The 26,352-nt window shown below is 44.1% G+C and overlaps 2 protein-coding genes across 2 annotated transcripts in view; one reads left to right on the top strand and one right to left on the bottom strand.

The window, feature by feature from the left end:
- Positions 1–26,352, top strand: part of MRPS5 (mitochondrial ribosomal protein S5) — a 1,175,798-nt gene that overhangs the window by 966,248 nt on the left and 183,198 nt on the right. The window lies entirely within an intron of this gene.
- Positions 10–26,205, bottom strand: LOC135312759 (syntabulin-like). Its single transcript, XM_064448517.1, is given in 9 exon segments — positions 10–446; positions 449–515; positions 517–1,159; positions 2,383–2,532; positions 3,526–3,729; positions 6,391–6,490; positions 15,343–15,462; positions 15,903–16,002; positions 26,179–26,205. Coding segments are annotated over 9 exon segments (1,848 nt in total).

Here is a 26,352-nt window from a genome sequence, read left to right as displayed (position 1 = left end):
AGAAAGGCTTTACCTTTTCCATTCTGAAACAAGTAACATGTTTTCAAACCGATTTATAGGGCAAATCAAATAGTCAAGAGCAAAACGGTGGACTAGGACAGAACTGCAAAACAACGCTCCAGTACTGTAAATGAGATCTCTTCCTGCTCCATGAGTACTGAAAGCCCACATGATAGTTGGTACAACAGGGGCTGCTACAGCCAGATCGCTGGCGAGTCTGCTGCTCCAGTATGTCTTCTTTATTCCTGTCTGAGAAACAGTATTGACGTACCCAAAGACTTCATCATCGTGAGGTTCTGTAAAATCAAGTTCTTTCACAAAATGGTTTTCATTAACTCCGTGCTCCGCCTTCCTGCATGGAGGTGTCACAGGAGACAAAAGGATGGTAGAGTTTGGCTCACCTGGAGTTAAGTCCACTACGATACCAGAATCACTGAGGCTTTCAAGAGAAATTGACCCAATTCCTTCAGGGAAGAAGGCGGGCTTAGAGGACAGGCATCTTGAGCTCTGAGCTCTGAACATGTTTTGAATGAACTGCTCCCCTTCTAGGCTATATGGCACCACATCAGTCTGGATGGTCTGCTCCACCATCATGTTTCTGACTTTCTCCTCCTCCTCCTGGGAAAAAGTTAGTTTCTCACCCAGAACATTTTCAAGCATCTCTTGATTCACAATAGAATTGGAGGGAGCTGAATCACTCAACTCAGAGGTTGTGGTGGTCAAACTCTCTTCAAATAAATCAGTCCCGTTAGCTGTGTCCTCATGAAGAAACAGCCCACTACCTGCCAGCTCCTCCAGAGCTTGGTCCTCTGTGGTGGGGCTGTCTGGCATCGTGGTACACAACGGCTTCCCCTCAGAGTCACATGTGTACTCTGGGCGCTGCTCATCTCTCACAGAGCTCTTCAGGGCCATCTCCATGCTCGACACCAAAGATTCCAGTTTCTTGTGTTCAATGCTTACGTCTAGGAAGTATTTCTGAAATTTTTTGTCTTTCTCAGCCGAGCTCTTCTTCATGCTCTCAATACCTCGCTTGAGTTCTTTAATTTCCCTCCTTGCTTCCAAGAGGCTCAGCTCCATCTCCACATGATTACACTCGTCTTCGATCCAGTCTTCCTTCATACGTTCCACCTGAGCTTTGAGCTTTTCGATTTCTCTTTCCCTGGAGCAAAATAAAAATATCGTAACACTTCTGGTGACTGCCTAGTTGAAGAGTCAACGTGAGGCTCCACCTCACTGGGGTGGCTATGCTGCAAAGATGCTCCAAGGAAGAAGCAAATTCCTCCATGCATCATTTGCTGCCACCTCTGAGAGAACTGGCAGAGATGTCAGCTGGCTGCCAAGACGCACTGGCTGATTCCTAGCTGGAGTCACCAACCTGGCCACACAGCCAGCAGCCTTGTGGGCTATGCTGTGATCCTGGACACTTGGAGGTGAAAGTGGTGGCCTCTGGGTTAGGTCCAACCAGTACAGCGCTTGACATCTCACCTACTGCCTCACCCTGGAGGAAATGACAAACAGCTGCCTGGATGTGTCCCCTGTGCCTGCCAGCAGCTCGTCACGTATAGCCAGAGCCAACAGTGGCCTCAGACAGCAGGATGGCTCAGGGCTGCAGGCACCTGGCTTGCTTGGCACCCGGCTTGCTTTGCACCCCCCCAGCCCAGCATGGATCCAGAGGCTTCTGCCCTCACTTGCAAGCAAGTGGGGAGAAGGGCCCCCTGCGTGAGATCCAGCCCTCACAGGTACAGATGTCGGGCCACCCAAAGCAGGACCAAGGGGTCCCTGGGACTCTACCTGGGGGCTCCATTCAAACAACCCTTTGTGCCCGCTTGGGTTGTGTGTGCTGGAAAGCCAGTTCTCAGAGCACAGCTTTAGTAAAAGAGAGAACATCTGTTGCTGTGTAATGTACATTGTTGCTTCTTCGCTTAGCATCCATACAAAGTGCTACTGCAAAAAAGTCCATATCTAAGCAACAAAACCACAAGCGGGCACACTAGTTTGTGGCAGAGCTTTTCTTTCAGTAGGGGAAAAGGGGGACATTTGTCGTCGTATTTTCTGAGCGAGGTGGAACTTTTTTTATGTATAAAAGGTCTCAGTGCTAAAGTAGGCTGGTGAAGAACTATCCTTTAAAAGTCTTCTATCGGGAAAGTTCAAAAAAAGGGAAAAAGAGACAGCCATATTTGTAACGAAAGTGCACGGTACATATTCAGTGAGCACACAATGAAACCTTAAATACCTGAAAACAACCTAATCAGCCCGATCATATTTCAAATCTCTTAATGAAAACTTTACACGGTCAAGAAAAGAGTAAAAATGATCAGGACTCCCATCCCTTAATGCTCCTGAATAAATCTTGTCCAGTCTTATTTCTGAAGTGAAATATACCTTTCTGTAACTTTGCACTCGGATTCCTTCAGCTTTTTTTTCAAATGCCGTATTGTAACTTCTTTCTGCTGCAGAGGAGTCAAATACCGCTCCGGATTTTCTGGCTTAGTGCTGCAATTGTGACCACAAGAAATAGATTTCCCTGATCGCCTGAAAAGAAAAAAACCATCACACCATCACATAACATCACTCCTACAGTTCTTCAGTCCTGGCAAAAAGGAACACATCCCATAGACTGATATGGCGCTTGGCTCATTTTGGGCTCCTCAGTGTCCACACAAGTGACTCCCTCTGGCAAATCAAAGTACTTGAGAAAAGGGCTGATTTGTGGCTATAGTACAAAATTTACTATTTATCATACTTGTTTTCAGTGCCATTGCCTCAAATGAGACATTTAACTTTAAAACACCTAGCCATCTCCTCACCCAAAACGGTGCCCAAGAGCAGGCAGCTGGGCCATTGGCAAGGGCACCCAGCTGCAGACACAGCCAGCTAAGGAAGCGTACAGACTGAGTTCAGCTCCACATGTGAGTTAAGAAGCCGAGCACCCTGAAACCTACATTAATCCTATCTAGCTTTAGGTGTGTATCTGACGTGCTTGGCTGTTGAGTTGCCTGGGGTGGGAGGAAAGAGAGAGAAAGGGAGGGAGAGAAACAACAATTTCTTCTCTGCAATACGTGTCGCATGCTCCCGCAGGTATTAGTTTTCTTCCCTGTAGAGGAAACTGCACACAGAGGTACCTAAGGCCGGGCAGGGTGAATTTTCACCCGAGCATACAATATTTTCTATACAACCCCACCCAACTCTCTCCAAAGGAGAAAGGACCTTTCTGTGAAAGAACCAGGAAAGCCACATGAGAACTGACAGCATAAAACCACGGAAAGGAGCCTGCCTTGGAGTGAAAACCAGCTACAAAGTGCTTTGACTAAAAGTAACCTTGAATTTTACAGTACTGAAACAGTAAAACTTTTACATGGGATAGAGCACACTGTTGATTGTCGAGCCACCAATATGAAGAGTCACACCCATGCTGAGGAGCAACACGACCCCTTTGGCAAGCCAGACAACCAGCTGATGCCACATTTGAGTGCAGAGAGGGTAAGTCAGTGTGCTGAACACCAGGATGCTGAAATAAAGACTTACCTCGTCACTTGGCTGCTGTCACTTCCTTTGTTTGAGCCTGAGTTGCTTCTGCTGGCTAAAGAAGCCCCATAATTCTGACGGGTGTTCGCAGGACTCGGCTGGGTTTTGCTCAGTGTTGACAAAGGGGCCTTTTCACGGGAAGCAGGTGGGCTGGGTCTGGACTTGTTGGATAAGGATCCATTATTCTGACCATGAAGGCCACAACTGGAGGAGAACCAACATGGTTAAAGCATACTGGATTATCTTTATCACACAACTCATTATGTGTCTTATTTCACGCACAAAGCTGTCTAAACACTAAAACAGGTAGATAACTGTGAGTGGCCGGGAAGAAAGTCCTGAAGTCATCAGCCACTGCACACTCTTTCACTGACTGTGGGGCTCTCAGTCTGAATTATGTGATCTAGGGAAACGTTGGCCATTTTCACGTTTCTCTGTGGATAGCACGGTTCCCACTGACTCCACCAGATCATCCACATTCCCTGAACCTCTGACTCCATTAAGCAATGAGAGGACTGCAGCCTGGGCTAGGGCCAAAAGAACCACGCTTCAGCCTTCCCTGGCCAGACCGGCAGAGGGATGCCTGCTCATGGAGGTTTGCTCTAAGACTGCTTTCATGCTCCTTGGCAAGCAGCCTGAGGGATCACAGTGTGTGATGAAAACAGATTTGTTTGAGCCACTGTTCCTTTCTCTCTTTGGCATAGAGGGTGCTTCAGCTGCCACTGTCAACTATTCATAGAATCATAGAAGAGAATCATAGAATCATTAAGGTTGGAAAAGACCCCTAGGATCATCAAGTCCAACCGTCAACCCAACATCACCAAGTCTCCTAAACCATGCCCTGAGGTGCCACATCTACACATCTTTTAAGTACCTCCAGGAATGGCGACTCTAACCACCTCCCTGGGCAGCCTGGTCCAATGCCTGACCATTCATTTGCTTAGATATAGTTCAAAGCCTACGGTGAGCAGGCTGAAATAGTATTAAAATAGACAAAGAAAACCACAGATTTTTTTCTTCCTTCCTTCCTTCCTTCCTTCCTTCCTTCCTTCCTTCCTTCCAGTTTCCCTCATACGTATCTACCTTTCTTTTCCCACTCTTTATTAAATAACCTGACTGTCGACTGTGGGCTTGAAAGCAACTGCTATCTGTGCTGCTGGCAACTGCCAAAGGACTGAGGTGCTCTGAGCACAGCTTCCCAAGGTGGGTTCCTCGCTTGCTCGCTTGGTTTGTCTTCCTGCACTGCTACACTGCTACCTACATCCTCTCATGGAATTTGTTCTTCTCAACTGTAATGAAAGGGCTGGTTTCAGAAAAGAAAAAGGCAAATCCAGCCAACCAAAGAGGCCTGAACATAAAAATTTAAATACCACAGCACTATGAAGCAAGAACTCTTCTCAAGATTCCCTAACTTGGTTTCGTCCCCCCTCTGAAAATGGAACAGTTTATAAGGAAAGTGGCTGCTGCAAACCTTCATCACACTGCTGTGGTTTGGGTGATTTTATAATTATTTTACAATGAAGTGCGGGACTGTGGTTTGTGACAACACTGAGATTTTTCAGAGGAAGTTGAGTCAAACAGTTAAAAGAGAACATATCGCAAAGGAGACCTCTCCTTCCACTTCGTACAGTACAGCATCAACTCTTGGGTGAGGCAGAATTCACATAGACTGTGCATAATGCAGCAATGCAATTGAAGGAGCATTATTACAGAGGACTTCTGTCTAATTAAGTGGGTCAGGATGCTCTAATTTGAAGTTACATTTAAATGCACAGAAATACATGCAATGGTACAGAATCTTACTGCAAGTAAGGTGATTTTAGGGCTTCATATGATACTTAGTATTTTTCACACACACACACGCACCCCCGGCCAGTACCTTTACTGGTTAGATTTAATCTAGAGAGTGCTTAGGTAATGTTTATTTTTCTAATGAACAGTCTCATGACACAGATAGGAAACTGCTCATTAAGCATCATTCTGACAATCTCTGTGCGCTGGGGCACACTCCGACCTCAGAGACATCTGTGTGACTTAAGCCTAGAGGTATCCCACTGCCAGTCCCGGCCTGCCTGCCAGCACTTCCACAAAGGGCAGGAAACCCGTCCTGTCAATCTGAACTCTTTCCACCTACTCCAAAAAATGTAACCAGCAGGGATTTTGTGGGTGGAGCACAATGTGCGCTGCTCCACCCAAATGTCCTCATCCTCGCATTCACAAGCTCTCTGGATTTGCACTTCACAAATGATAGGGAGAAATCTTACAGAAATCTTTCTTGAAAGATTTGTTTAGATAGATAACTCATTTTTTTATATTTTTTTTTTTTTGCATATAGTTTTAGTTACAGAAAGGTTGGGCAAGGGTGTTGAATACAAAAGCATCAAAGGCAATATTGTCTACTTCTTCCTACAAAAAATAAGGTCATGACCTGGAAAGGCACATGCCAAGCTGACAGTTTATTACAAAGAGAAAACAGTGATAAGACCAAAAGGTTAAGGTTAACTTCTTAGAGGTACTGCTGTTAAGCAACATATACCCAGTTGCCTCCTCCTCCACTCCAGCTGAAGTCTCTTCTGTCTTACCTGAGGGTATCTCCCATACTTGTTATGAACAAACAACACAAAAATACCTGTCGGCTGATCTGGCCTATTGACACGTTTTGGTCTCAAAAAATATAGCTTTTTTTTCCCCTTTCTCATATTACAGTTCTCATCAGTGTAAGTGCTGCCCAAGAGCATAGTGTTAGCCAAATTGTTTCAAAACTCACACTAGTGCTATTTTATGTATTAGCTGCAAGGCCTTACATAGTAGTCTATCTCTGCACTAGCAACTCTCTCACTCTTCAGGAAAAATGGCTTTGCTTACTTGTGAGAAAAAGACCTTTTGCTTCCAGCAGCCGACACATGGGCTTCAGGCACTGAGGTACAGCCTGTGTTGCTTGAAGAGCTAAAATTGGTTTTAATCCCTGGAAAAGAAAAGGGACGAGGAAAAACACAGTGGAAATCATAACTCAAAGGCTGTTTTAAAAATCACGATGAACAACAAGCATCATCCCTTTGCCCATCCTGTGTGAATTTTAGCAGTTGCATGAATTTTCCAACAACCCTGATGTCAAGCACGTGATTTGTTCTGGATTTGCAACATTTCTTCAGAAGTGGCACTTAAACAAGAGCAGAGAAAAACCATTTGGACACAAACCCCTCACACTAAAGAAGCCCTTTTAGGACACGGCTAGGAACATTTGTTGTGACCACCTGTTTGCTTTCTTACAGCCGTCAATACAAGAATCAGGCTGCTCACGTGGCTCCTGCAGCAGCACACAACTGTAACTGTAGATTTCGCTTGCTTTAAACCATAGGAAAACACTACGCGCTGGGGGAAAAGCCGCTTCCATTTTGGTCTCTGAGACGATGTACACATACATGCATATGTACATATACGTGTGTATAGGCTAATAGGGTATATGCGTCTGCGTATGTACACACATATGCAGGTTCTCGTGGCACACAGAAGGACAGTAAAGCAGTTCTAATAGCCTTAAATCAGTCCAATAATCACGCGCGGCTCTCAAGTGCTTCTGGGGTGTTAAGCCATCTACCTGATTTCTGACTTTCTATGGATCACAGCTTTTATTTCCCAAGCCCTGGCATGTACAGGGAAAACCGCTTTCATTTTGCTACAATCAGTAGTAGGCAGAGCCACTAAGAAAGTCTTATCACCTGGAAAAATACCCACCCTAAAGTTAGGATTTTTTTCAGTCTGTCACTCAAATGGCAGATGTCCAAAGCCATACCTGGGCCTTACACTGCAAAGCCACAATATTGTACGATGACTTTAATCTGAGGGAATGGAAATAACTTTCCAACAGCCTTTAAACAGCTGGTCAGGGGGAGCATCTCTCACCTGAGAATTTCTGGGCGCCGTCTCACGCACAGACACCCCCAGCCAGCAGCTGCAGACTTACCATGAACCCCATTTTTGCTATATTTTCCATGATGCATCTGCAGATACCATCATCCCCCACTGGGGTGGATAAACCTTCAGCTGCACAGTTGTTCTTGAATCCTTTGCAGAACTGATGGTGATGTGCACGTCTTGTACCCCAGTTGACTACTTTTGTTGCTGTGACAATGTGATTGCGAAAGCTCACACATCTAAGTCCCAGAACAACCCACCTAAGCAGCATTAACCATGAAAGAGGCTGCCGTTTCTCAAAAACCATTTCTTTTGCCTGAACTGGCTATAACACTTGTTTTGCCCTGATCTGAGACTCCCCTGACTAAGAGGAGTGTCTTACCCACCATTTCCCACAAAGGATACCACATATTCAGTCATCATGAATTTCTCATTTGAAATTCATTCATACATATATTTCTATGCTGCAGCCACTCAGTGTCACAGTGCTGGCAGGCAAGACAACTTGGCACCATGCTCTGACGGAAACGCTCATGCCACACGTAATGGCATCCAACACTGAGAGGCCCGTCACTCTGGCCCCAGCCCACCTTGCAGCAGGCTACAAGCGGCAGCACACCCACTCCCTAGGAGCAGAGCTGTGCACCGCTCTGTGCAACGGGAAGAACAACACAGCGATGGCCAACAAAGTGCTGCAACGTTTTCCAGGATTGCTTCTTGCCTGCAAGACACTGGAGTGAAATAGTGCAGTATCAAGTGCTGTCCCTGCACTTTATTGCTCAGTGGGCAACGGCACTGAGCTAAGAGAGTGCTGCAAACAGCATCATGCTTTCTGCACTGCCTTTTAGCCTCCTTGCTGCCCTGACAGCACCACTACAGTCACCTAGCTCTAGCTGACATGGAGGGGAGAGGGGAGCCTGCAACCCCACGACTGCATGCTGTGCTGCCCACGATGAGGAGCGCAGGCAGTGCCAGCTGGCACAACCCAGGCAGAGGCAGAAAAGGCAGTGACGGTACGTCAGACGTGTGTGCACATCTGCCCCATGGGTTGGAGGACCACTGCTTAGGGAGCTAACACCGTCCTGCCACAGCACTGCAATTGGCTGGGCAAGGTAGAACAGCTTAGGTATACTTGGTCTGCCAGGACAGTATGCAACCACATCACATACGTACCTATGTCTATGGAGCCAGTATATACATTTCTTACACAGAGCCACACAACAACCGTACATGCATGCCTGGAGTATAGCATCCCAGTCTGCTATTTATAGCCATTACAGATGGTTGGATACTTTGTGGCATGGTCTTCTGGCCTCAAAAGTCAAATTTTGCTTGCACTTGAGCATGTAATATTTTTCCTTCTATAAGAATAAAGCTCAAACTTTCCTGTGTGCATTTGATTGTCCATGTGCTATCTAAATGGTAAGGTTACAACATAGAAAAAAGGAAGAAGTGTAAGTAATATCTGTGACAGGAACACTGACAGCTGAGCAGAACTGGATTCCTAAAACTCAGGATGCATCTGAGTTTAGTAAATCTTTTAAGCTAATTTAGTCTTTTGGTGTAAGTCTTTCTTATTTGCAACTTCACCACTCTTTCATAGCTGCCAAAGTATAGAAACCACAGAACTACCTATCTTCTGACTCCATAAACATGACCTCTTAATATATATCTATGTGTGTGTATATATAGATATAAAAATCATTCTTGATGCTAGGTTTGCATATAGTCACCCAGTGAAACAGAGCTGTAAATGAAACAGCGCTGACAGAGACAGCTTGTCCTCAGAATGTAAAGCACTTCAATTTGCTGAGCTTCTGTGCCTTCAAAAGCATCCTGTTACACAGCAAAGAGACGAAAACACAAAAAAATATAAGTTCACCACTCCAGTGCAGCTGATGGAGGAATAAGTAGCGTGCTGTCCCTGTAGATAGCTTTATTTAGAGACCCCAAGGGAAGAGAGGGGGGCCTGACTGCATAAGAACTTCCAGCAAAGCCATTAGAAACAGCTGGAAAAGTAGAGATAATTCAGTTGTAATGCCCTTTATTGAAAGAATCTGTATTTTTAAAAGACTAAGTTTAATTTATCTTAAAACTTTTAACTCACAGCTACATCTCCACTTTCAATCTTTAACAGCATAAGCAGTAATATTTCCAGGAAACATTAATGCTACTTCTTTTCTATTTAATACGGGGTTGTTCCTGCAAGATTGTTTTTGTACACCACAAGCAATCTAGGAAAGAACACCAGACTGCTCACATGCACGAACAAATGTAAGAAAAAGAAGCTGCACAGAAGTGATGAAGTCTTGCTTCAGCATTTCCGGCTTTTCTTCAGATAACACCCTTTAAAAAATGACCCATGTTGAGGGCGAAGGCTGCCAGCAGGGAATGCACTCAATTCACAGTGTCAAGCTCAGCTGGCAGCGTGTTTTTGTTCCAGTCCCTGGCCTTTGACTTTCTATGCGATTTACTATTACTATACATGAGACTCTTGCCTTGCACTTTGCTATAAATTTCACATCCAACAGTAACTGCGTAAATGCAGATATAATCCTGGGAGCAAGGATCAGGACTCTCCTCCACGTAGACTGCTCTATTCTTTGTGTGACAGAGAAGCTGCTCCCATGTGCTCTGCCGCTGCCCGTGTCCGACAGATACCCTCTACTACCCCGAGGTCTAAAGCCAGTGGAGGAAGCTGATGATGCTCTGTAGGTTGCAGTGGTTCAGAACTCTTGTGAGAGGTGTGGATTTGAACTCCTTTGGTCTAAGGAGGGCACTGAACTCAGATCTTTTCCCTGACCTCTACTTGCGCAGCTGCCACACAGAACAGGGTGGGTGGTAGCACCAGTGCTGGCCATAGTTCAAAGCAATGAAACGTGCTGGTTGCTGGCACTCACAGAGGTGGTCTGGCTCTGGTACAGAGGTTCAGAGTGAATGTGAGGCACGTGCATGGGCGCAAGCAGGGTACAAGTAGGTGGCCAAATCTGGGAGACGGGCACGCCTCTCTGGCCTCTCCTGTGGACTGGTAGAGGTGCGTTCCTGCCTGGCATGCTCTCTGCTGTGAATCTTGGATTGTAGTACCTAACCACCCCCTCTTATTGTATATGCAGTTTAGTCATCAAGCGCAGACTTGCAAGTTGTGCTCCCAGAATGACAGTGAGAACCTGAGCACAGCAATGCCTGGCATCAGCATCCCCTCCCCTATCCCACTGCGCTAGCCAAAGAAGCTATCACTTATCACTCTTGGGTGGACATCTACCTGACTGCTTGCCTGTGCCCTCTCCTCAGACAGATCTGTTAATCACGTTGCAGCTGATTGCACAGCGCAGTAACAGCTGATAAATTGGCAGCTGGCAAACATGCAGTCAGAGAAGACGTGGAGCAAAACTTTCAGTGTGGGTGACCATCAACTGTTCAAACCTGCTGGGTGAGGAGACTTCCAGCTCAATGCCAGGCAGAAGACTTTGGGGAAGAACTTCAACGCAGATCCTGCTTCCCTGCATTTAGATCTAAACTTGATTTTACTTGACCCCCTCAATTCATACTGCTGGTTGTGTGATCTAAACTAATTATGCATCTTGATTTTTGCTCATCTAGTTCACCTACTTTTCTTCCTTTGGAAGAAAGTTTGTTATCAAATAATCAAAATTTATCTCATTAAGCAGTTTTCCAATCTCATCTAAATACTATAGCTTTGGTAGTAATCTGAGCTGCATTCATGCAAAGTATAAGCACTGCAGATCTCCAAATAAATACGGAATGTGGCTTGTGTATGCCGTGAAACCACAGTCAGTCAAGCTCATCTCTAAAAACAGTCACTACAAACTAATTACTGAGATTGGCTGAGAGCCATCATGTAGACTCTGCATATCACTGTATCCTGAGCCAGCATTTTTCTTCATTGTTTTTAATTCATGGATTTGCAGAGCAGCCACGAGCAGATGTTGGAACAGACAAAGAGCATTACAAGGTGGGTTTTTTTTCCTGCTTTATATACCTTACAGAGATTCTTCGTACGGAAATTAGCCTGACCTAATTCTTTTTTGTGATTCTATATGCAGTTTGAGCTCTTCTAACACCACTTTAGAACAGCTGCCAGCAATTTTCCCTTCTCATCCTGAAATGACCTTTGCTGGGGGAACACATGTTCACGGAGAAGACAACAGTCTGGACAACTTATCTTTCTGTTCAAACCAAAAGGCTCTTTCGATCAGAGATGGAAGGATGCTACTTTGCTACTCCAACCTCATTAGAAACATTGAGACTGGAGGTTCAAGGAATACCAATAGATGTATAACATGATACTCAACTTGTATATGACAGTTTTGGAAAAACCTCTGTGATGTGTAAATCCACCTACGGACAAGTCTTTAATAAGGAAGCATGTGGTGTCACCTCAGGAGTTTTCTCATATACCTGGCAGTACTACCTGGTCTGCTTGAATAGAAATGAATAGGCTGGTCAGAAGTACTTTTAGAAGCTGGAAAACATCATCTTTGGCAGGGATGACTTAACAGGACACAGAAAGGGAGTGAACTCCGTCATAGACTAGGTCAACATGCCAGCCGTCCCGTTATGTTGGTGGCAGAAGTTTAACAAAGGGCTTTCAGAGGCCTCTTCAACACATCTCCTAAATCTGGTTCCAATGCACAAGGAGGAGAGAGGCTGGCTGGTGCACAGCAACAAACCCCGCAGGCATGCATTCACAGCAGCAAATGCTGCAGGTATGTGTCCACAGCATATATGCAAACGCATGAAATCACATGCTAAACCTGATTCAGCTGAAAGCTTTTGCACAATCACCCTTAATAGAAGGCACATGGTTTTCATTATAATGTGCATAAAACATTTTAAATCAGTTTTACCTGTTTTCAACAGGGAAGAGAAAACCACCAGAATGAGAAACATATGCGAGAGGTAACTAACTAAGCAGCCCTGCAATCCCAGGATCAAAAGCAAAATTTGTCATAAAGCTAGCCAAACATTTACTGTAACGCACACCTTGAAATTATTACAAAAAAATAATAGAGATCAAGTGCCATCTACTGAAACGAACAGTAAAACCCTACCCAGTATATTGATTGGTTGCCTAAACTATATTTCTATAGTTAAAAAGAAAGACAAGGCGGGTCTCAAAGCAATGAATGTCAAGTTACGACTGCTGTCATTTGCTTGTTTTTCCCCCCAGTAGCACTCTTAGCATTAAGGAACACTAAGGACAGACATGAAGCCTGTGCTTTTTCAGCCTATTAATCCTTGAGGGTTTGCGGTCACACCGTATTCTGCCAACTTTAGCAAACACTCACAGCCTGCCAGGTGCCCAGACTTCGAAAGCCAACAGCTTCCTATTACTTACAGAATTTCAGAAGGGAGGAACAGGCGACCTGTAATGAAATGCCTCAACATGGAAGCAAGACAAGGCTTGTAATCCAAATAAAATACAAAACAAACTCTGCAGAATTTTCATTTCCTTTCAACACAACTTACATAACAGTACACCTAAGATACGGTATTATAAGGTACATCTACTGTTTTGTTACAACACATTAAAAGTAATATATTTCAAGCTCCTTGGGGAAGCGATGTCCACCTTGCAGCGGCTGGAGCAGGATTTATGAAAGGATGCCAGGTCCCCAGCTCCACGGGGGGAATTTTGGAAGTAGCACTCTCCCTATCTGCCACCGCACTTGAGAAATCCCGCTCTCAATCAGCAGAGTGTCTCAGCTATGTGAAAATCTTGTTTCTGGGCATGCCTAGAAGCAGGTCAGCTTTAAAAGCACTGAAGAGCTCGGTGCCTGGCTCCTCTCTAAAGACCAGGGTGGGTGTTTCACACTACACAGAAGACATCAGGGTCCACACAAAAGCAGCCCAAGGAAAGCTCTCTTCTGCTCTCTGCTTTACTGGAGAAAGGATCCACCTGGGATTTGCAGGGCCAGATTTAGCTTTGAACTGGGAGGAGGCTGCACATCATCTCCCCATCACGCCACCTGGGGCACGCACTGCATCCAGCTGTAAGAACCAGGGGAGGAGATGGGGTTCCTGTCCTCTCAGCTTATCAGGGCCTTCTCCAGCTCCTCCACAGATTCACCCAGTTGAGGGTGCCTGCACGTCTTTGTCACCCGTTGCTACAGAGTGGAATCCAAACAGGCCTGAATTTCCCACAGCTCCCCTGCCTCCATCAGGAGACCCTGCCTAACCCCTGCACCCAACACACCTGAGAAAAGTAAGTTCTACAATCTAGAGTTTTGGGCAAAGTTGGGCAACCTCTGCCTAGTTGCTCTATCAGATGCTGGGTTTTATTTTCTGTTCATAATTGTGGTTTATTTATTGGAACAGGGACTGGGCATGCATTTCCCCCTTCTTCCAGGCTCTTCCTAATCTCGGAATCATAACGACAGGTGAGGACCAAAAGAGATTGAAGGCATCTAAAACACAGCTTCCCCAGGATTTATATAGCTACGTACGTAAAAGCAAGCAAATGTTCAAAATGCCACCGCTATCTGCAAAGACCTGCTTAGTTGTTTATGGCTGAGTTTAAAAAAGGGGGACAAATATTTTGATAGTTTTATTATTTTAATTTAACTAATTCTTAATTCAAAATAAATCCTTTCCATTTTAAATTTTTAAAATTTTATCTTTTAAAAATATAATTAAATATTCTAATTTAATTAAACAAATTTAAAATTTATTGAATTAAATTAAGTACATTAATTAAAGCATTAAAATATCTCTAAGCATTCTAAATGTTTTAGATTGAAGATTGTCTTTGTTCAGTCTGAGAGAAAGGTTTTCTTTAATGTTTTGATTTGGCAGCAAACCCCAAATCAATTCTTTGCATAACTCCACTTTGAACATAAGAAAATGGTAGACAAAAAAAAAAGAGGGGATGTAGAGGAAAACAGAAAAGGAAATAATCTATCCATTCTCAGAAAACAGTTCAAACAGTTCAAATCCCAGGATTCTCTTTAAAAAGGCGGGGTTCCAAAAAAGGTCAACAACAATGATGACAGGATTACAGGGCACTGTTTATGAAGGAAGATTAAGGGAATACAATTTGTGTATTCTAATCAGTCTGGCAACACTCTACCATGGGGAGGAGGAATACAGCTGGAAAACTGTAAAGAAAACCATTTAACAGCAACACAGGATTCTGGCTATGATGCATGTTATGTCATGAAAAATTACTTTAAATAAAAACTGATGTTTGGTGGAAGTGCTCATAGTAGAATGTAGCTGGAGTATGTTCAGAATATTTTAAGCAGGGCATCAGAAAACTATTTTCAACACTGGCATAAATAATACAGATTGTAAATTACAAGCAGAGCACCAAGAAAAGAAAAAAATCTCCTAAGAGAACATCTATAATGGCCTTTCCATAGGCACAGTATTTCCTTCCATACAGGTGAAGCGGGCTGAAAACCACGGAAAACAGCCAGAAAGAGCAGAACATTTGCTGCAGTAGATACACAAATTGCAAAGCCTGTTCCAGCTTGACCTCACACATATTTTAAAACAAATACTTAAGAGCGTGCAGTGTGTATAGCATCGGTTTCTCTTATTTGACTCATATTCCATAACGAATGAGCAGAAGAGAGAAAAAAGCTTCTTAAATATAAAAAAGACTTTTTTTTTTTTTACTAAAGATCACTGCTCTGGCCATCTTCCATACCTGCCTCAACTCTGACCTCTAAACCTCAGCGCCCTTCTTACGCCAGGAGCTCAGCCATCTTTTCCCGATGGAGGAGGAGCATGTCCCCACAGTCCCCAGGAGACCTGCATCTCTATCAAAAGGCATTTGGCACTAAAAGGTGAATTGGCTGGCACAGGTCTCACCTTGTCCAACAGCCCAGCGGCTGAGGCGCTCCCTGCAAAAGTCCCATATCTGCATCCCCTACTTACTCAGATTTGCAGTTGGAGCCGTGGCTTTCTCACGGACCACACGCAAGGCTGAGCTTGAGGTTGCAGGCATCCTGAGGCGAGAATCTCCCTTTAACAGTTGGCGTCCCACTTTCAGGAGATCTGGAGTGGTATCAGGACAATTAATGGGCCAGAGAGAGAGAGAGAGAGAGAGAGAAGAGTTATGGTGTGCCTGCTGGGTACTTGGCTTCAAACCCCCAATAAAAGAGTAACTAGATTATACAAAGTGGAAGAGCTTCCCTGGGAGCAGACTCCCTGCATCCCCTCAGCCTGCTCAGCAGCCTGCTACTAGGGCACTCGTCTCCTTTGTGCTCAAGTCCAGCCTCCAAAAGAGGCAAACAGATCTAAGTAGAAGTTTCTTTTCCCTTTACTGAACTAAGTAACAGGCATCTCCTTTTAATGTTCTTTTCCTTTGTGAGGAAGGACGTAAGCACCTAAGTGCGCAAGATTTGTGCCCGAGACCCTGAATTGTAGGTGGCCTGTGCCACCAGCCCAGAGCTGAGCACATCATTGCTTAGGACAGATGGGATTCAGGCTTTCGCCTTTTACTTGCCCATTCCTCCTTTGTAACTTGCTGGCTTCTTTTCGGGATCCTCTATTATCTCTGTGATGTCTGGGTGCCTGCTGCAGCCCGAGAGTCTTCTGAACAAAAGGAGATATATGTCTTGAGGGGCCTCAGCCCAACCACGTCCCTACTAAGCAACATCAACAATAATTTTTTAGAAAGGGTGGATCATACAATCTGTGACATTTTTCTAGAACACTTTAATTTAACAGGAACTGGCAGATTTGGGTTCAAAAATACAAAACACTTGAAAGCCAAAACAGTCTTTGTAGGTGCTACTTTGTTTATTCTTCTTTGAAAGAAATACGTGGCCCTTTGAATATGTTATCCACACCAATTCAACTCAATTTGTTGAAATTCAAACTCTAAATCTAAAACATATAAAAATCCTAAATAAAAAACCATAGCGCTATGCTAATAATTTTTCAAAGATGCTTTTTCAGCATCTTTTGCTCAAAATATTTGTCTTCCAATTATATTCCGTTCTTATCTCTTGGAAGTTACACAGCACTTTTTTCACTTCAGTGCAGTTCAGTTAGCTTATACCCTAAAAATTCTTCGCTCCTGCTAACAAAATTCACGGTGCAACGGGAGATACAGGCTGTCCATGTGCAATGCTAGCTGCCTTGGGCAGCGGTCCTCAGAAACAGGACAAACAGACAGTGCCCAAGCCTATCAGGGATGAACAGGAGAGGAAAAGGCATCTAATTAGACTTACTTGAAGATCCAAGTGTGATCTTCAAACACAAACTTTCTTCCGCAAATGAATGTCTAAGACTGGGTTTCCTTTCTGTTAAACAAAACAAAACAAAACAAAACAAAACAAACAAACAAAAAAAAAAAAAAAAAAAACAAAAAAAAAAAAAAAAGAAAAAGAAAAGAGACAGAAACCGTACTTGGCTTCAGTAAAGGCTAACAGCAGAGCTGTCATAGACCTGATGAGGAACACAGGAGATCGGGGTGGGATTCATCTGACTAAGCATGGATGTCTCTAATGTAGACACCCATGTCTGAGCCAGCCTCGGTCCCATATTTAGGCAACCGAGAGTTCGTCAATATAACCAGTGAGTTCAAGGTACTCCCTCACCCCCGAAACAGCTCCCACAACGGCCAGGAGAGAAACGGCAGATTCACCTGTTAAAGCTGTTCCACTTCTGATCAGCAATGGGACCAGTCACTGGGGCAGACAAGGGGGGCGCCCCCCCATCTGCAGCCCACAGCTCCTGAAGGTTGTCCAAGGAGACCCGTAGATTCGGTTTTCACCTCTCCTGAATCACAAATACCGAGGGATTTACCCCAGGCAGAGGAGCCCCAGCGGGATCCGCCGCCTGCGCTGGGTCCGTTGACCCAACTGGCAGGGACCGGTCAAAAACTGCCACGGGGGGGACCCAGGCGTTCCGATGCACGCGGAGGGGGCTGGGCTATGCAAATGAGGGCACCCCCAGCAGCCTCTTCCCCCCTGCTGCCAGCCGCCAGGCCTCACAGCACCAACTGCTACAACACACCAAGCCTTCACAGGGTGACGCCTCTCTGTGCTCAACTCCGGGATGCAAGCTTCGAGGTTAGCGCGGGCTTCAGCCTGGGCACGGCATCCTCGCTCACGGAGGGTGACATGTGCGCGCTCATTTCCCTCTGAAAGAGTTAAAAATAACATTAGAAACCCTCAAGCTGACACAACAACATCTTCAACTCGTTTAAACTAGACACAGGAGATGTTTCTGTGATCCGAGTTTTTAAGAACAAAAATACATGCTTTTTTGAGCCTGCAGCCGTTTTAATGCTGACTCTACTCCAGCAGTGCTTATTGAGAATGAAATCCATGTGCAGAGAAAGTAAGGATCTCCCTTAGCTGCCCGTGTCTGGGTACCTATTGGTGCTCAGTTAATATCTGGAAGTGTCTTAGACTGGAAGCATTTTTGTGTAGTAATGGAGGGCTGTGTTCCGTTAAGTAACAGGGAAGACTATATCCTGTGACCTTTTCTCTGGTGGCTTGGTATGTATGTGCAGCAGTTGAAATAAGCCCAATATGGCTTCCTGGAGACCAAAGCGTTCTGGAAGACAGTGCTGAGCAGTAGGCTACTAGTGCCTGCAAAGTTCCTGTAGTCTCTTTCTTCCCCACTCCCCAGCAGATTCTGGGCTGAGATGCACCCAGATTTTCCAGGCAGTGATCAACCTAGTGGACGATAAACTGGATTTTCCTTTAAACTGGATTTTCAGTTAATTGAAGTTAGTTAGAACTTGGTTGCTTCTGCAAATTGTAGATACCTATCTGCACCTTTAGACTTTCTAAATGCCAACAAATTTATTTTTTTTCCCAACAGGAACAGTGAAGCTAAATGCTCTTTGGCTGAATAAGCAGCACTGTATAAAATGTCTCGTGTGTGAAGATGTTTTTTGTACATTTATAATCGTGTTGAAGTAAAAGAATAGTATGAAGTCGTTCTTCTAACAGTTATTCAGTAGGTCTACAGTAAGTAAAACCACGCTGGAATAAGAAGGTCTGCTAACGGTGTGCTAACAGTGCTTATAATTAGTGTTCTGTTAACCAATGAGTTGGGTTTTCCCGGGCATAAATTGTGTTAGGAATGCAAAGCAAGGCTGACATCAGGAATGAATACTTCCCTGGTTTAAACAGCTTGCATCATTCCATCCAAACTCCGCTCAAATTCTTGCTTTGGAACCCAGAAAGAATGAGTCACATGTGGCTGTAGTTCATCATAGGTGCCTCTTTATTGAGAAACGAAACCTCTTCTGAGCCTGAAAGGTCGTAGCTTTATGTTGAATACGCATAGGAAGTTTGGAATAGAGATCAATGTTTGGAATAATGACCAAGTAAAAGAGCAGTGAAAGGGTAATCACTTTGTGGTTGTATTTATTGCTTGTATTTATTTTTCAGTGACTTCAGTTCCTCTGTCTGAGGTAATGTGAAGGTCTCCTCTCATCTGGATGCTACTGAAGTCCAATAAAATCACTCAGCCAGCGGAGTGCATGGAAACCACCTCTCTGTGCAGAGGAGTTGTGTGTTGTGCAGTTTATAGGGCGGGGCAGAAACATGATCTGCTGTGACTGTCCTCACTTCACAATTGCAAATGAATAGCAGCACTGCTTAACGCCTCATGTGGCTTTTTGGAATACCGCTGCCTTTACGTGCAGGCTAGCGCGCATATACCGTCTTCCTTTCTGCATCGGTTCAGAGGTGCAGGGAACATACAAAAATCTGCTACTGTAAAGTGGCAAACATTATTACTCTGCATATGCTAGACTGACAGCACTGTCACCTATCTGGCCTTCTGGTGGAATGTACAACAGTGGGTCATCACCTCAAAAACACCCTTGGGAATTCCGTTAACTTGGGAGGTAGATCCTGATGCAAATTACTAATTTCATTCTTCCATGACAGACAGCAGAGCAGCTTAACAGAGCACAGGGAAACTTCTGGCCATTAATAATCAATGAAGGGAAACCGTGAAGGTACTGAATAAGTGCAGTCCCTCTCCTGTCCTGCCCAGTCCAAAGATAATATGAAGCCTTTGTACCTCAAATACTTCTAAGTTTTGTGTGTCCAGTTTGTCCATAGTTGGCATCTACCAGACACGGCTGCATCCAGTGATGACAGCTTTTAATTCTCTGCATTTTACACACTGATGTGGATGCGCACGGGTAGTTTAGGCATGTTGAAAGTTAACTCCTTTCGGCCTTGTCAATGAGAATTCTTGATTCTCTTTTAATAAGCACATCTTTATTCTTACCGAATCTGTGTTGAATTTCACCTTTACAAACTAATGAAGCTTCACTTTTATTTTTAAGTCCTCTTGCAAGCAGCTTGACAGATTTTTCTAATCTAATAAACTGAATGCGAAGCCGGAGCGACCTCCTAACATCATTCTGTTACTACTTATGCAATCGAGGAGAGAGCTGCAACGTGGCACTTGGAGTATGGATCCAGTTGTTGCCCCAGCGCCACTCAGTGATGTGTTCTAGCTGAAGTGGGGAATAAAACAAGTGCATTTGGGGGTTACTTTTTTCCTTTGCTCTAGTCAGCCATGTATTTGTTGAAATTAGAAACCTATTTCTGTCGACAGATTCTCTGAGCTAGCAGGTAATGATGTCTGGGGTTTTATAGCAGTGATAAGAAATAATGCTAAAAGGATATACAACCGTAGACTTTAATTTTTTTTTCCTTAAAGGCTATTGTTTCTATCTGTACTGAGCAATAGAATACAACACAGATGCTGAATACATGAAAAGGAACATTAGAAGTTGTCATCTCATCTGATCATGAAGAAAATGTTTGTAGTACTTGCATTACAAAGAGGATAGCTTCTGATGCCTCTGCTGAGGGGAAGGAGGGACACAAGCCAATGTCCTAGGCAAGTCAAATTGTTTTGGTCTGATTTTGAAAAAGACAGGTAGTATTGTTACTTGAAGCATTAGATTTGTCTAAATAGCTCTGGGCCTTACAACTGTCCTACGTTCTCCCTGACACACTGAATCCTTGAGAACTGAGTGGCTTTTAGATTGTAAAATATTTGGGCAAATTATGAATTATAACCCATTTCTGACAGGAACTTAAAGTATGCTGAAAATTGGACTCGTGTTCTTTAGCAGTTCACATTTTCTTTAATTGCAGACAACAACAGATAGCAGAAAGGGGAAAAAAAAAAAAAGAGAAGCAGCGCAGCAACAAAAGAAAATGGGGGAAGAAGCCCAAAGGCTAATGAAAGAAGAAGAAAACAAAACTGATGTAGAAGCGTCCGGACACAAACCAGGCATCAGTGGCACAGTGCCAAGGAAAAAGAGAATTTCAGCTCTACAACATACATATTGGTATTGATTTAAGTATTTCTAGGGCTTCAGCATTTCTAGGACTCCAACCGTTTGGTTTCAGGGCATTCTTCAGGGCATCTTGGAAGGCAGGGTTCTCTCAGAATATCTTCAAAGACTAGTAGGTGGTTATTAAAGGAGAAAAAAAGCCCACAGAAAATCATGCCTTGATGGAATGAAGTTTCCTGCAATAGTCCTATTCCAGCACCCTTCTTTGCAGCAAAAGTGATTGAGCAAGGATGTTGATTGAGAGACATCCTTAATGAATAGTTCAAGCCTAGAGAAAAGAATGGAAATACCTAAGAGTGTGGTAAATCTCCTGTATTGTCTATGCTTACCCGAAACATGTAATTAAACAGTTTTAAAGAACCCTTTGCTTCCTGCCTGATCGAGAATGGCTGCTTTTGCCTTTCCATAAAGGTATTTATAAATGTTTCACATTTTTCCATGGGAGATAATATTGACGCGTGCAGAAGAAAATTACTTGTTAAAGGTGACCTACGACTCTCAACGTACTCCTGGTAGAGTACGCTCTGGTAGAGCACAAGTTACAGCTGAACACAAAAGTGGATTTCTTGTCACTTTGTCACCTGCAGCCCCTGTGCTACCATGCCCCTTTACAACACTACAGTGGTTAACAGCAGGGGCATCGCTACACAGCAGTGGTGCGTGCTGCTCCTTTCTTATGAAGGCTAATGTTGTGAACGTAGGGGAGCAATTCAATCGCTTACTTGTATTGGTAAATTTGTATTTCTAGCAGAAATTCTTCTACTTCCTACATTAAGGGGGAAAAAAAGTCTCACGCTGTATACTTGTTGCATAGGTAGTACAACTGAAAAAAAGGTGTCCTCCTGTGAATACACCTAAGTGTGAAAATTCTCAGTTCAGTTAACAGCACTTCTCAGGTTCCATTTTTGTACACTTACTGTACGTATTTACAGTGGGATTCCACTCAGAAAAGCGTGCAAGGTAAATAGGCAGTAGAAGACAACAGTAGTTTAATGAAGAAGAAAAGTTAATGTCTGCTGGAGGGAAAGGTGTGTGGGAGGAGGAGGGTCCATGTGGTCATTATGTGCAGCTCAGAACTTCAGTGAATACCTCCTGCATCTTCTGCTGTGCGGATGCTATTATCCCTGAATTCATGGGCTGTCTTGTGGCAGATGAGCGAGGACAGCAAATTCTGTGCCTGAGACGGGTTCCCTGTGTATCCAGGGTCCTGTGAAGTTGTGACAGAATGGGAAGGGGCGGGGGGACTAGATCACCTCTGCCTCGAAAAATAGAATTTTTAACTAAGTTGTAAGACACAAGTTCTGCTTAAAAGAGAAGTACTTGAGAAAGTAAAGACAGTAAGACTTACTCTGAATGGCCTTTGTCATGGAGAAAAGTTTAAAAAAATATTTAGTATGCTTGTCATGCTGCTTAAAATCTTGCACAGACCAACTGATTTGACAGCAATTTTTAGACATTAAAGAAGTCATTGAGAAATGTGAAATTTTAAAACACCTTTTAGAAAGCAACAATATGCACTTTTGTGTGTATCTTCTGCGCAAGTGTTCTGGCTGGAGTAGAATCGATGACTACAGTCTGTCCGGACTGAACAGCAGTATGGCAAGCAAATCTGCTCCTAGTACACACCTCTAAAGTATCTGATGGTGGATTGGAGATAAGAAGAAAGTCTGTGAATAAGCTTTAATAGCAATCCGCGTCTGTCCTTTCAACCACACTGATGAAGCAAGGAGGCACATGTCATAATTCTTTCCCTATTGCTGACACAGGGCAGGGAAACCTAATACCTGTTGCCTAGTTTAGGTTGGAAGCGCCATCGCATCTTCCTAAAAAAATTAGTTTAGTGCTTACTATTGCTATTTCTGAGACAATGTAAAATAGGTGCAAATAGATGTTATTTATTAAAAATAAGAAAACATTGGCTAGTTAAGAAGTTAGAAACAAAGCCCCTGACTGCGTCATGAGAATGCTCGTGTGTTTTTGAGCCTTCAGCCGTTTTAAAAACGATTAGGTGCTGCCACCTCCTGCACATCAGCCCTCCTGCGTTGCTTTGCCCTCTCCTGCTGCGTACTCACACTGTTTTGCTGTTCTTCCCTCCATTTCCCTGCTTGTACTTGAGCACAACTGCTCTAGGAATTGCTCCCATCTACTCTACCAAGTCCTGACATAATGCCAGAAAGGGTACAGTGCTCTCGCAGGTAGTAGTCTGTATGTCAAAACAGCATGCATTGGTTTCATATGTTTTCCTGCGCTATAGTTGCTTGTGTTTGCAATGTCCCATGTTCATTTGTCTGAAGGGTTTTGGAGGAAAATGCTCCCCTGTTCTGCTCATGTAGGACATAAATAAAACAGTGCTTCAATTTTAGCGCATTTCTAGCGGTTGGGATTTAGGTGAGGTGGTTGATTTGGGGGGGGGAAAGAAGGCAAAATGAGGAAGTGATCAGAAGTGAAGAACAGCCTTGTGAGTGGGTGGACCTAAGTAAGCATGCAGGTGAATCTCTGGTGAGGCGGTGGGCAGTGCCTGTGCCTGGGTGTTTTCAGCAGCTGAGAGGCATGTTGGGTACCTCTTCAGCTGAATATTAAAGAAAGGCTTCTTTGAGCCTGGATTAGAAAGAGAAATGCATAATGGGATTATCAATAGGTGTTGCTTCAACCAGGGAAGGAGCCGACTTGGTTCCTATGCTACCCTGTAAGCATGAATTCAAGCAGCCCCCTGCTACCTGACCCTTAACCTATGCCCTGCTTGTCCTCCCCACCTGCACACTTTGAGGCAAGACTTCCCAGTGTGGTATGAACAATTTCTCAACTCAGAAAAAGGAGGAGGTTTTATTGAACTCTTTGGAGGCTAATGGTCCTCCCCTAGCTGCTCCATACAGCACCAGCAGGATCCAGGTGAATCATGACTAAGAGTAAAGCCAAATATTACATGGGGAAAAATCAAGATGGTACATTTGTCACAACAACTGGGATATCCTCTGTGGATCAGGGAGCAAAGGCCAGTCCCACAGAGTCTGGGACTGGAGCATTTATCGTGGTACTTCAGGCCTCTTCTTACAAAGGGTACCTTGAGCTGTCTACATGCTTGCAGGATGGAGGAGGAAAGGTGGCAGCTTGGAAGCGAGCTGTATTTCGGGTAGAGATCAGAGCACGGACTTCTATCAGGAATGTGACGGGAACTCTCTTGCTGAGCATAGGTAAATAACTTATGAGAGTTGAGCGGACAGAAGATTTTTAAGGGCAAGAAGCAATTTTGACGTTATTCTGGTGTTAGCGCCTTGTGTCTTAAACATGGACCATGTCCAAAACATGGTTTGAAATGAGTTCAGCCTATTGACATTTTAAATGTAAGTGTAGGTTCATACTGCTTTGTTGCCTGCTTGCTGCAAAAGACACCCACGTAGTCACAGGTGAATCTCTCTCCTAGAACTGAAGATCTAAACTAGTCCTCTAAACTAGGCTCCATTTCACCACCACTCACAGCAAAGATCACTTAAACAATAGTGGCTGTTAAAGAGAAACCCAAAATTGTGATAAAGATGGTAAAATCACATATAAAATATTGCGCTCTCAGCCTTGAACAGACATGCTTTGAAGTAGCAATAAGGCATGTTGTGTCATGTGTTCCAGTCCCATCCCCTCCACCCCCCAACCTATTAATTTTGGCCCTTGTGCCCAGGTACTTAAAAGAAAAGCTTTTGAAAGTGACTTTGCAGCAACTATGTATTGCAGTAGTGTCATAAGGCAAGTCAAGTGGCCTGCAGGAACCCAGCAAGGTAGGTGAGCATGGAAGAGGAAGCTGCTGGCAGAGGAAGCAAGACGCTCTCATCTTCTCATCTTTGTGAACTCTTGGAGCCTGTGTTACATCAACATGCCTGTTCGATTTCTCTTCCTTAGTGAAATGCTTAATGAACACTAGGGAATCTGTTGCAAACACAAGTAATTCAGAACCCAGGCATTACAAGGATGCAAAAGGTCTCTGAATTGCCTCTGTAAGCATTGGTGCATATCACCCTCTTGAGTGTTGCAAATGCTCCCCACATGCTGGCCAACTATTCCTCCTTCCTTGTGGCTAATTCTTCCCCAAAGCGGCAGGGCAGTGCATGGCGTTGTCTGGCTTCACTAGGCTTCTTCTGCTCTGTTACACTTGCTTACACTTACTACACTTGCTTTGCTGGAGGGGAGAACAGGAAGCCAGTGAGGTTTAACCGGCCAGAGGTGTTGTTGAAAGGTTGGGTGGAGGCAGGCAAACACCGCTATGTCGTCTGTTGGTTGGCATTGCCCTCCTCTGAACTATGCACGGATTTCAAGTTTTGGACAGGAAGAATTTGTGGTTTGATGGTCACAGTGGCATCTCGGTGGGCACACTGAGACTGCATGGCTCTCAGATTAATTAAACAAGGTATTCTGGACTTCTGTTACATGCCGGGAAGGCTGACACTCTCCTGGCAGCACAGAAATGAGCAGTTACAAGCTTCTGGAAGATTGCATTGAATTAAAGATTAGGCACTTGCATTTGTTAACTCAGCATGGGTGCAGTCATGCAGGTGGCATGTGTGTCCACAGACCAACTGGAGCCTTTTTCTCTGCCTGAGTGCTTATGCTTGGAGCTGTAATGAAGTTTTTCTCAGCAGAATTCTGTTCTTTGGGTCCTGATGGTTCCTTATGCCCTGATACAGTGCCTCCGCCAGCTCTGCCTGTGGCCAACAGCTCAGCTGAGACCGGCTATTTTATATGGCTTTGCTACAATAAAACACTCACACATTTACCATTTCTAACAGGCTTCATTGAACTTGTGATTATAAAGGTAATTTACAATAAAACAATTAAATAAACAATAAGCTAAAGCACAATACATTTCAAAGGGCTCATATGACTACAACATTCCAACACATTAAAACTTTAAAACAACATTAACACTCAAATTGTACCTACACCTATACTTATCTTTCTAACACGTTTCAAGACTCTCAACAAAGTACCTTTTTGGTTACAGTCCCTGTAAACACACAAGACCAGTGAAACACTCAAGCAATTGTACAACTGAGAAGAACACTACACAAGACGGGAACAAACAATGTGCTGGAAACTGCCTGGGGAATAGGGGGTTGACCTCTACATTGAACTGACTCTTTGGACAACGAATGGATAACACTAGCATGCTCTCTGGAATACATGTGTGACATCCTTAGCGGGAACAAGTCTCCGTGTCACTCAACACTGTAATTTCACAAAAGTTTTAGGTTAGTGCCGCCTAAAGAAATAGCCCACCTTTCTCTGGCCGTTTGCTCCCGTGCACGTCTCACGCTACTCTTGAGCCAGTGCAAAGTGCTGGTATATTTGCCCAGTGAACCAGCCAGGGAAACTCATTGAGCTTAACAAACAACAAATTAACATTCAGCAAACAAACATGAAAGAGAACTCACTGTATTCTCCTTGATCTCCCTGGTCATGTTCACTGTGCAGATATGTTGGCACCAGAAAGACACCAGCGCGGTGGGGTGCGGGGGTGGGGAACATGGTGACTGGGAGCAGGAGGACTATTTCTGTAGGCAGCAGTACTCTCAGAAAACACCAGTTACAAACATCCTGTAGAAAGG

Source organism: Phalacrocorax carbo, chromosome 3, assembly GCF_963921805.1.
Source record: "Phalacrocorax carbo chromosome 3, bPhaCar2.1, whole genome shotgun sequence".
Taxonomy (NCBI): domain Eukaryota; kingdom Metazoa; phylum Chordata; class Aves; order Suliformes; family Phalacrocoracidae; genus Phalacrocorax; species Phalacrocorax carbo.
This window is presented reverse-complemented; position numbering and strand designations above follow the sequence as displayed.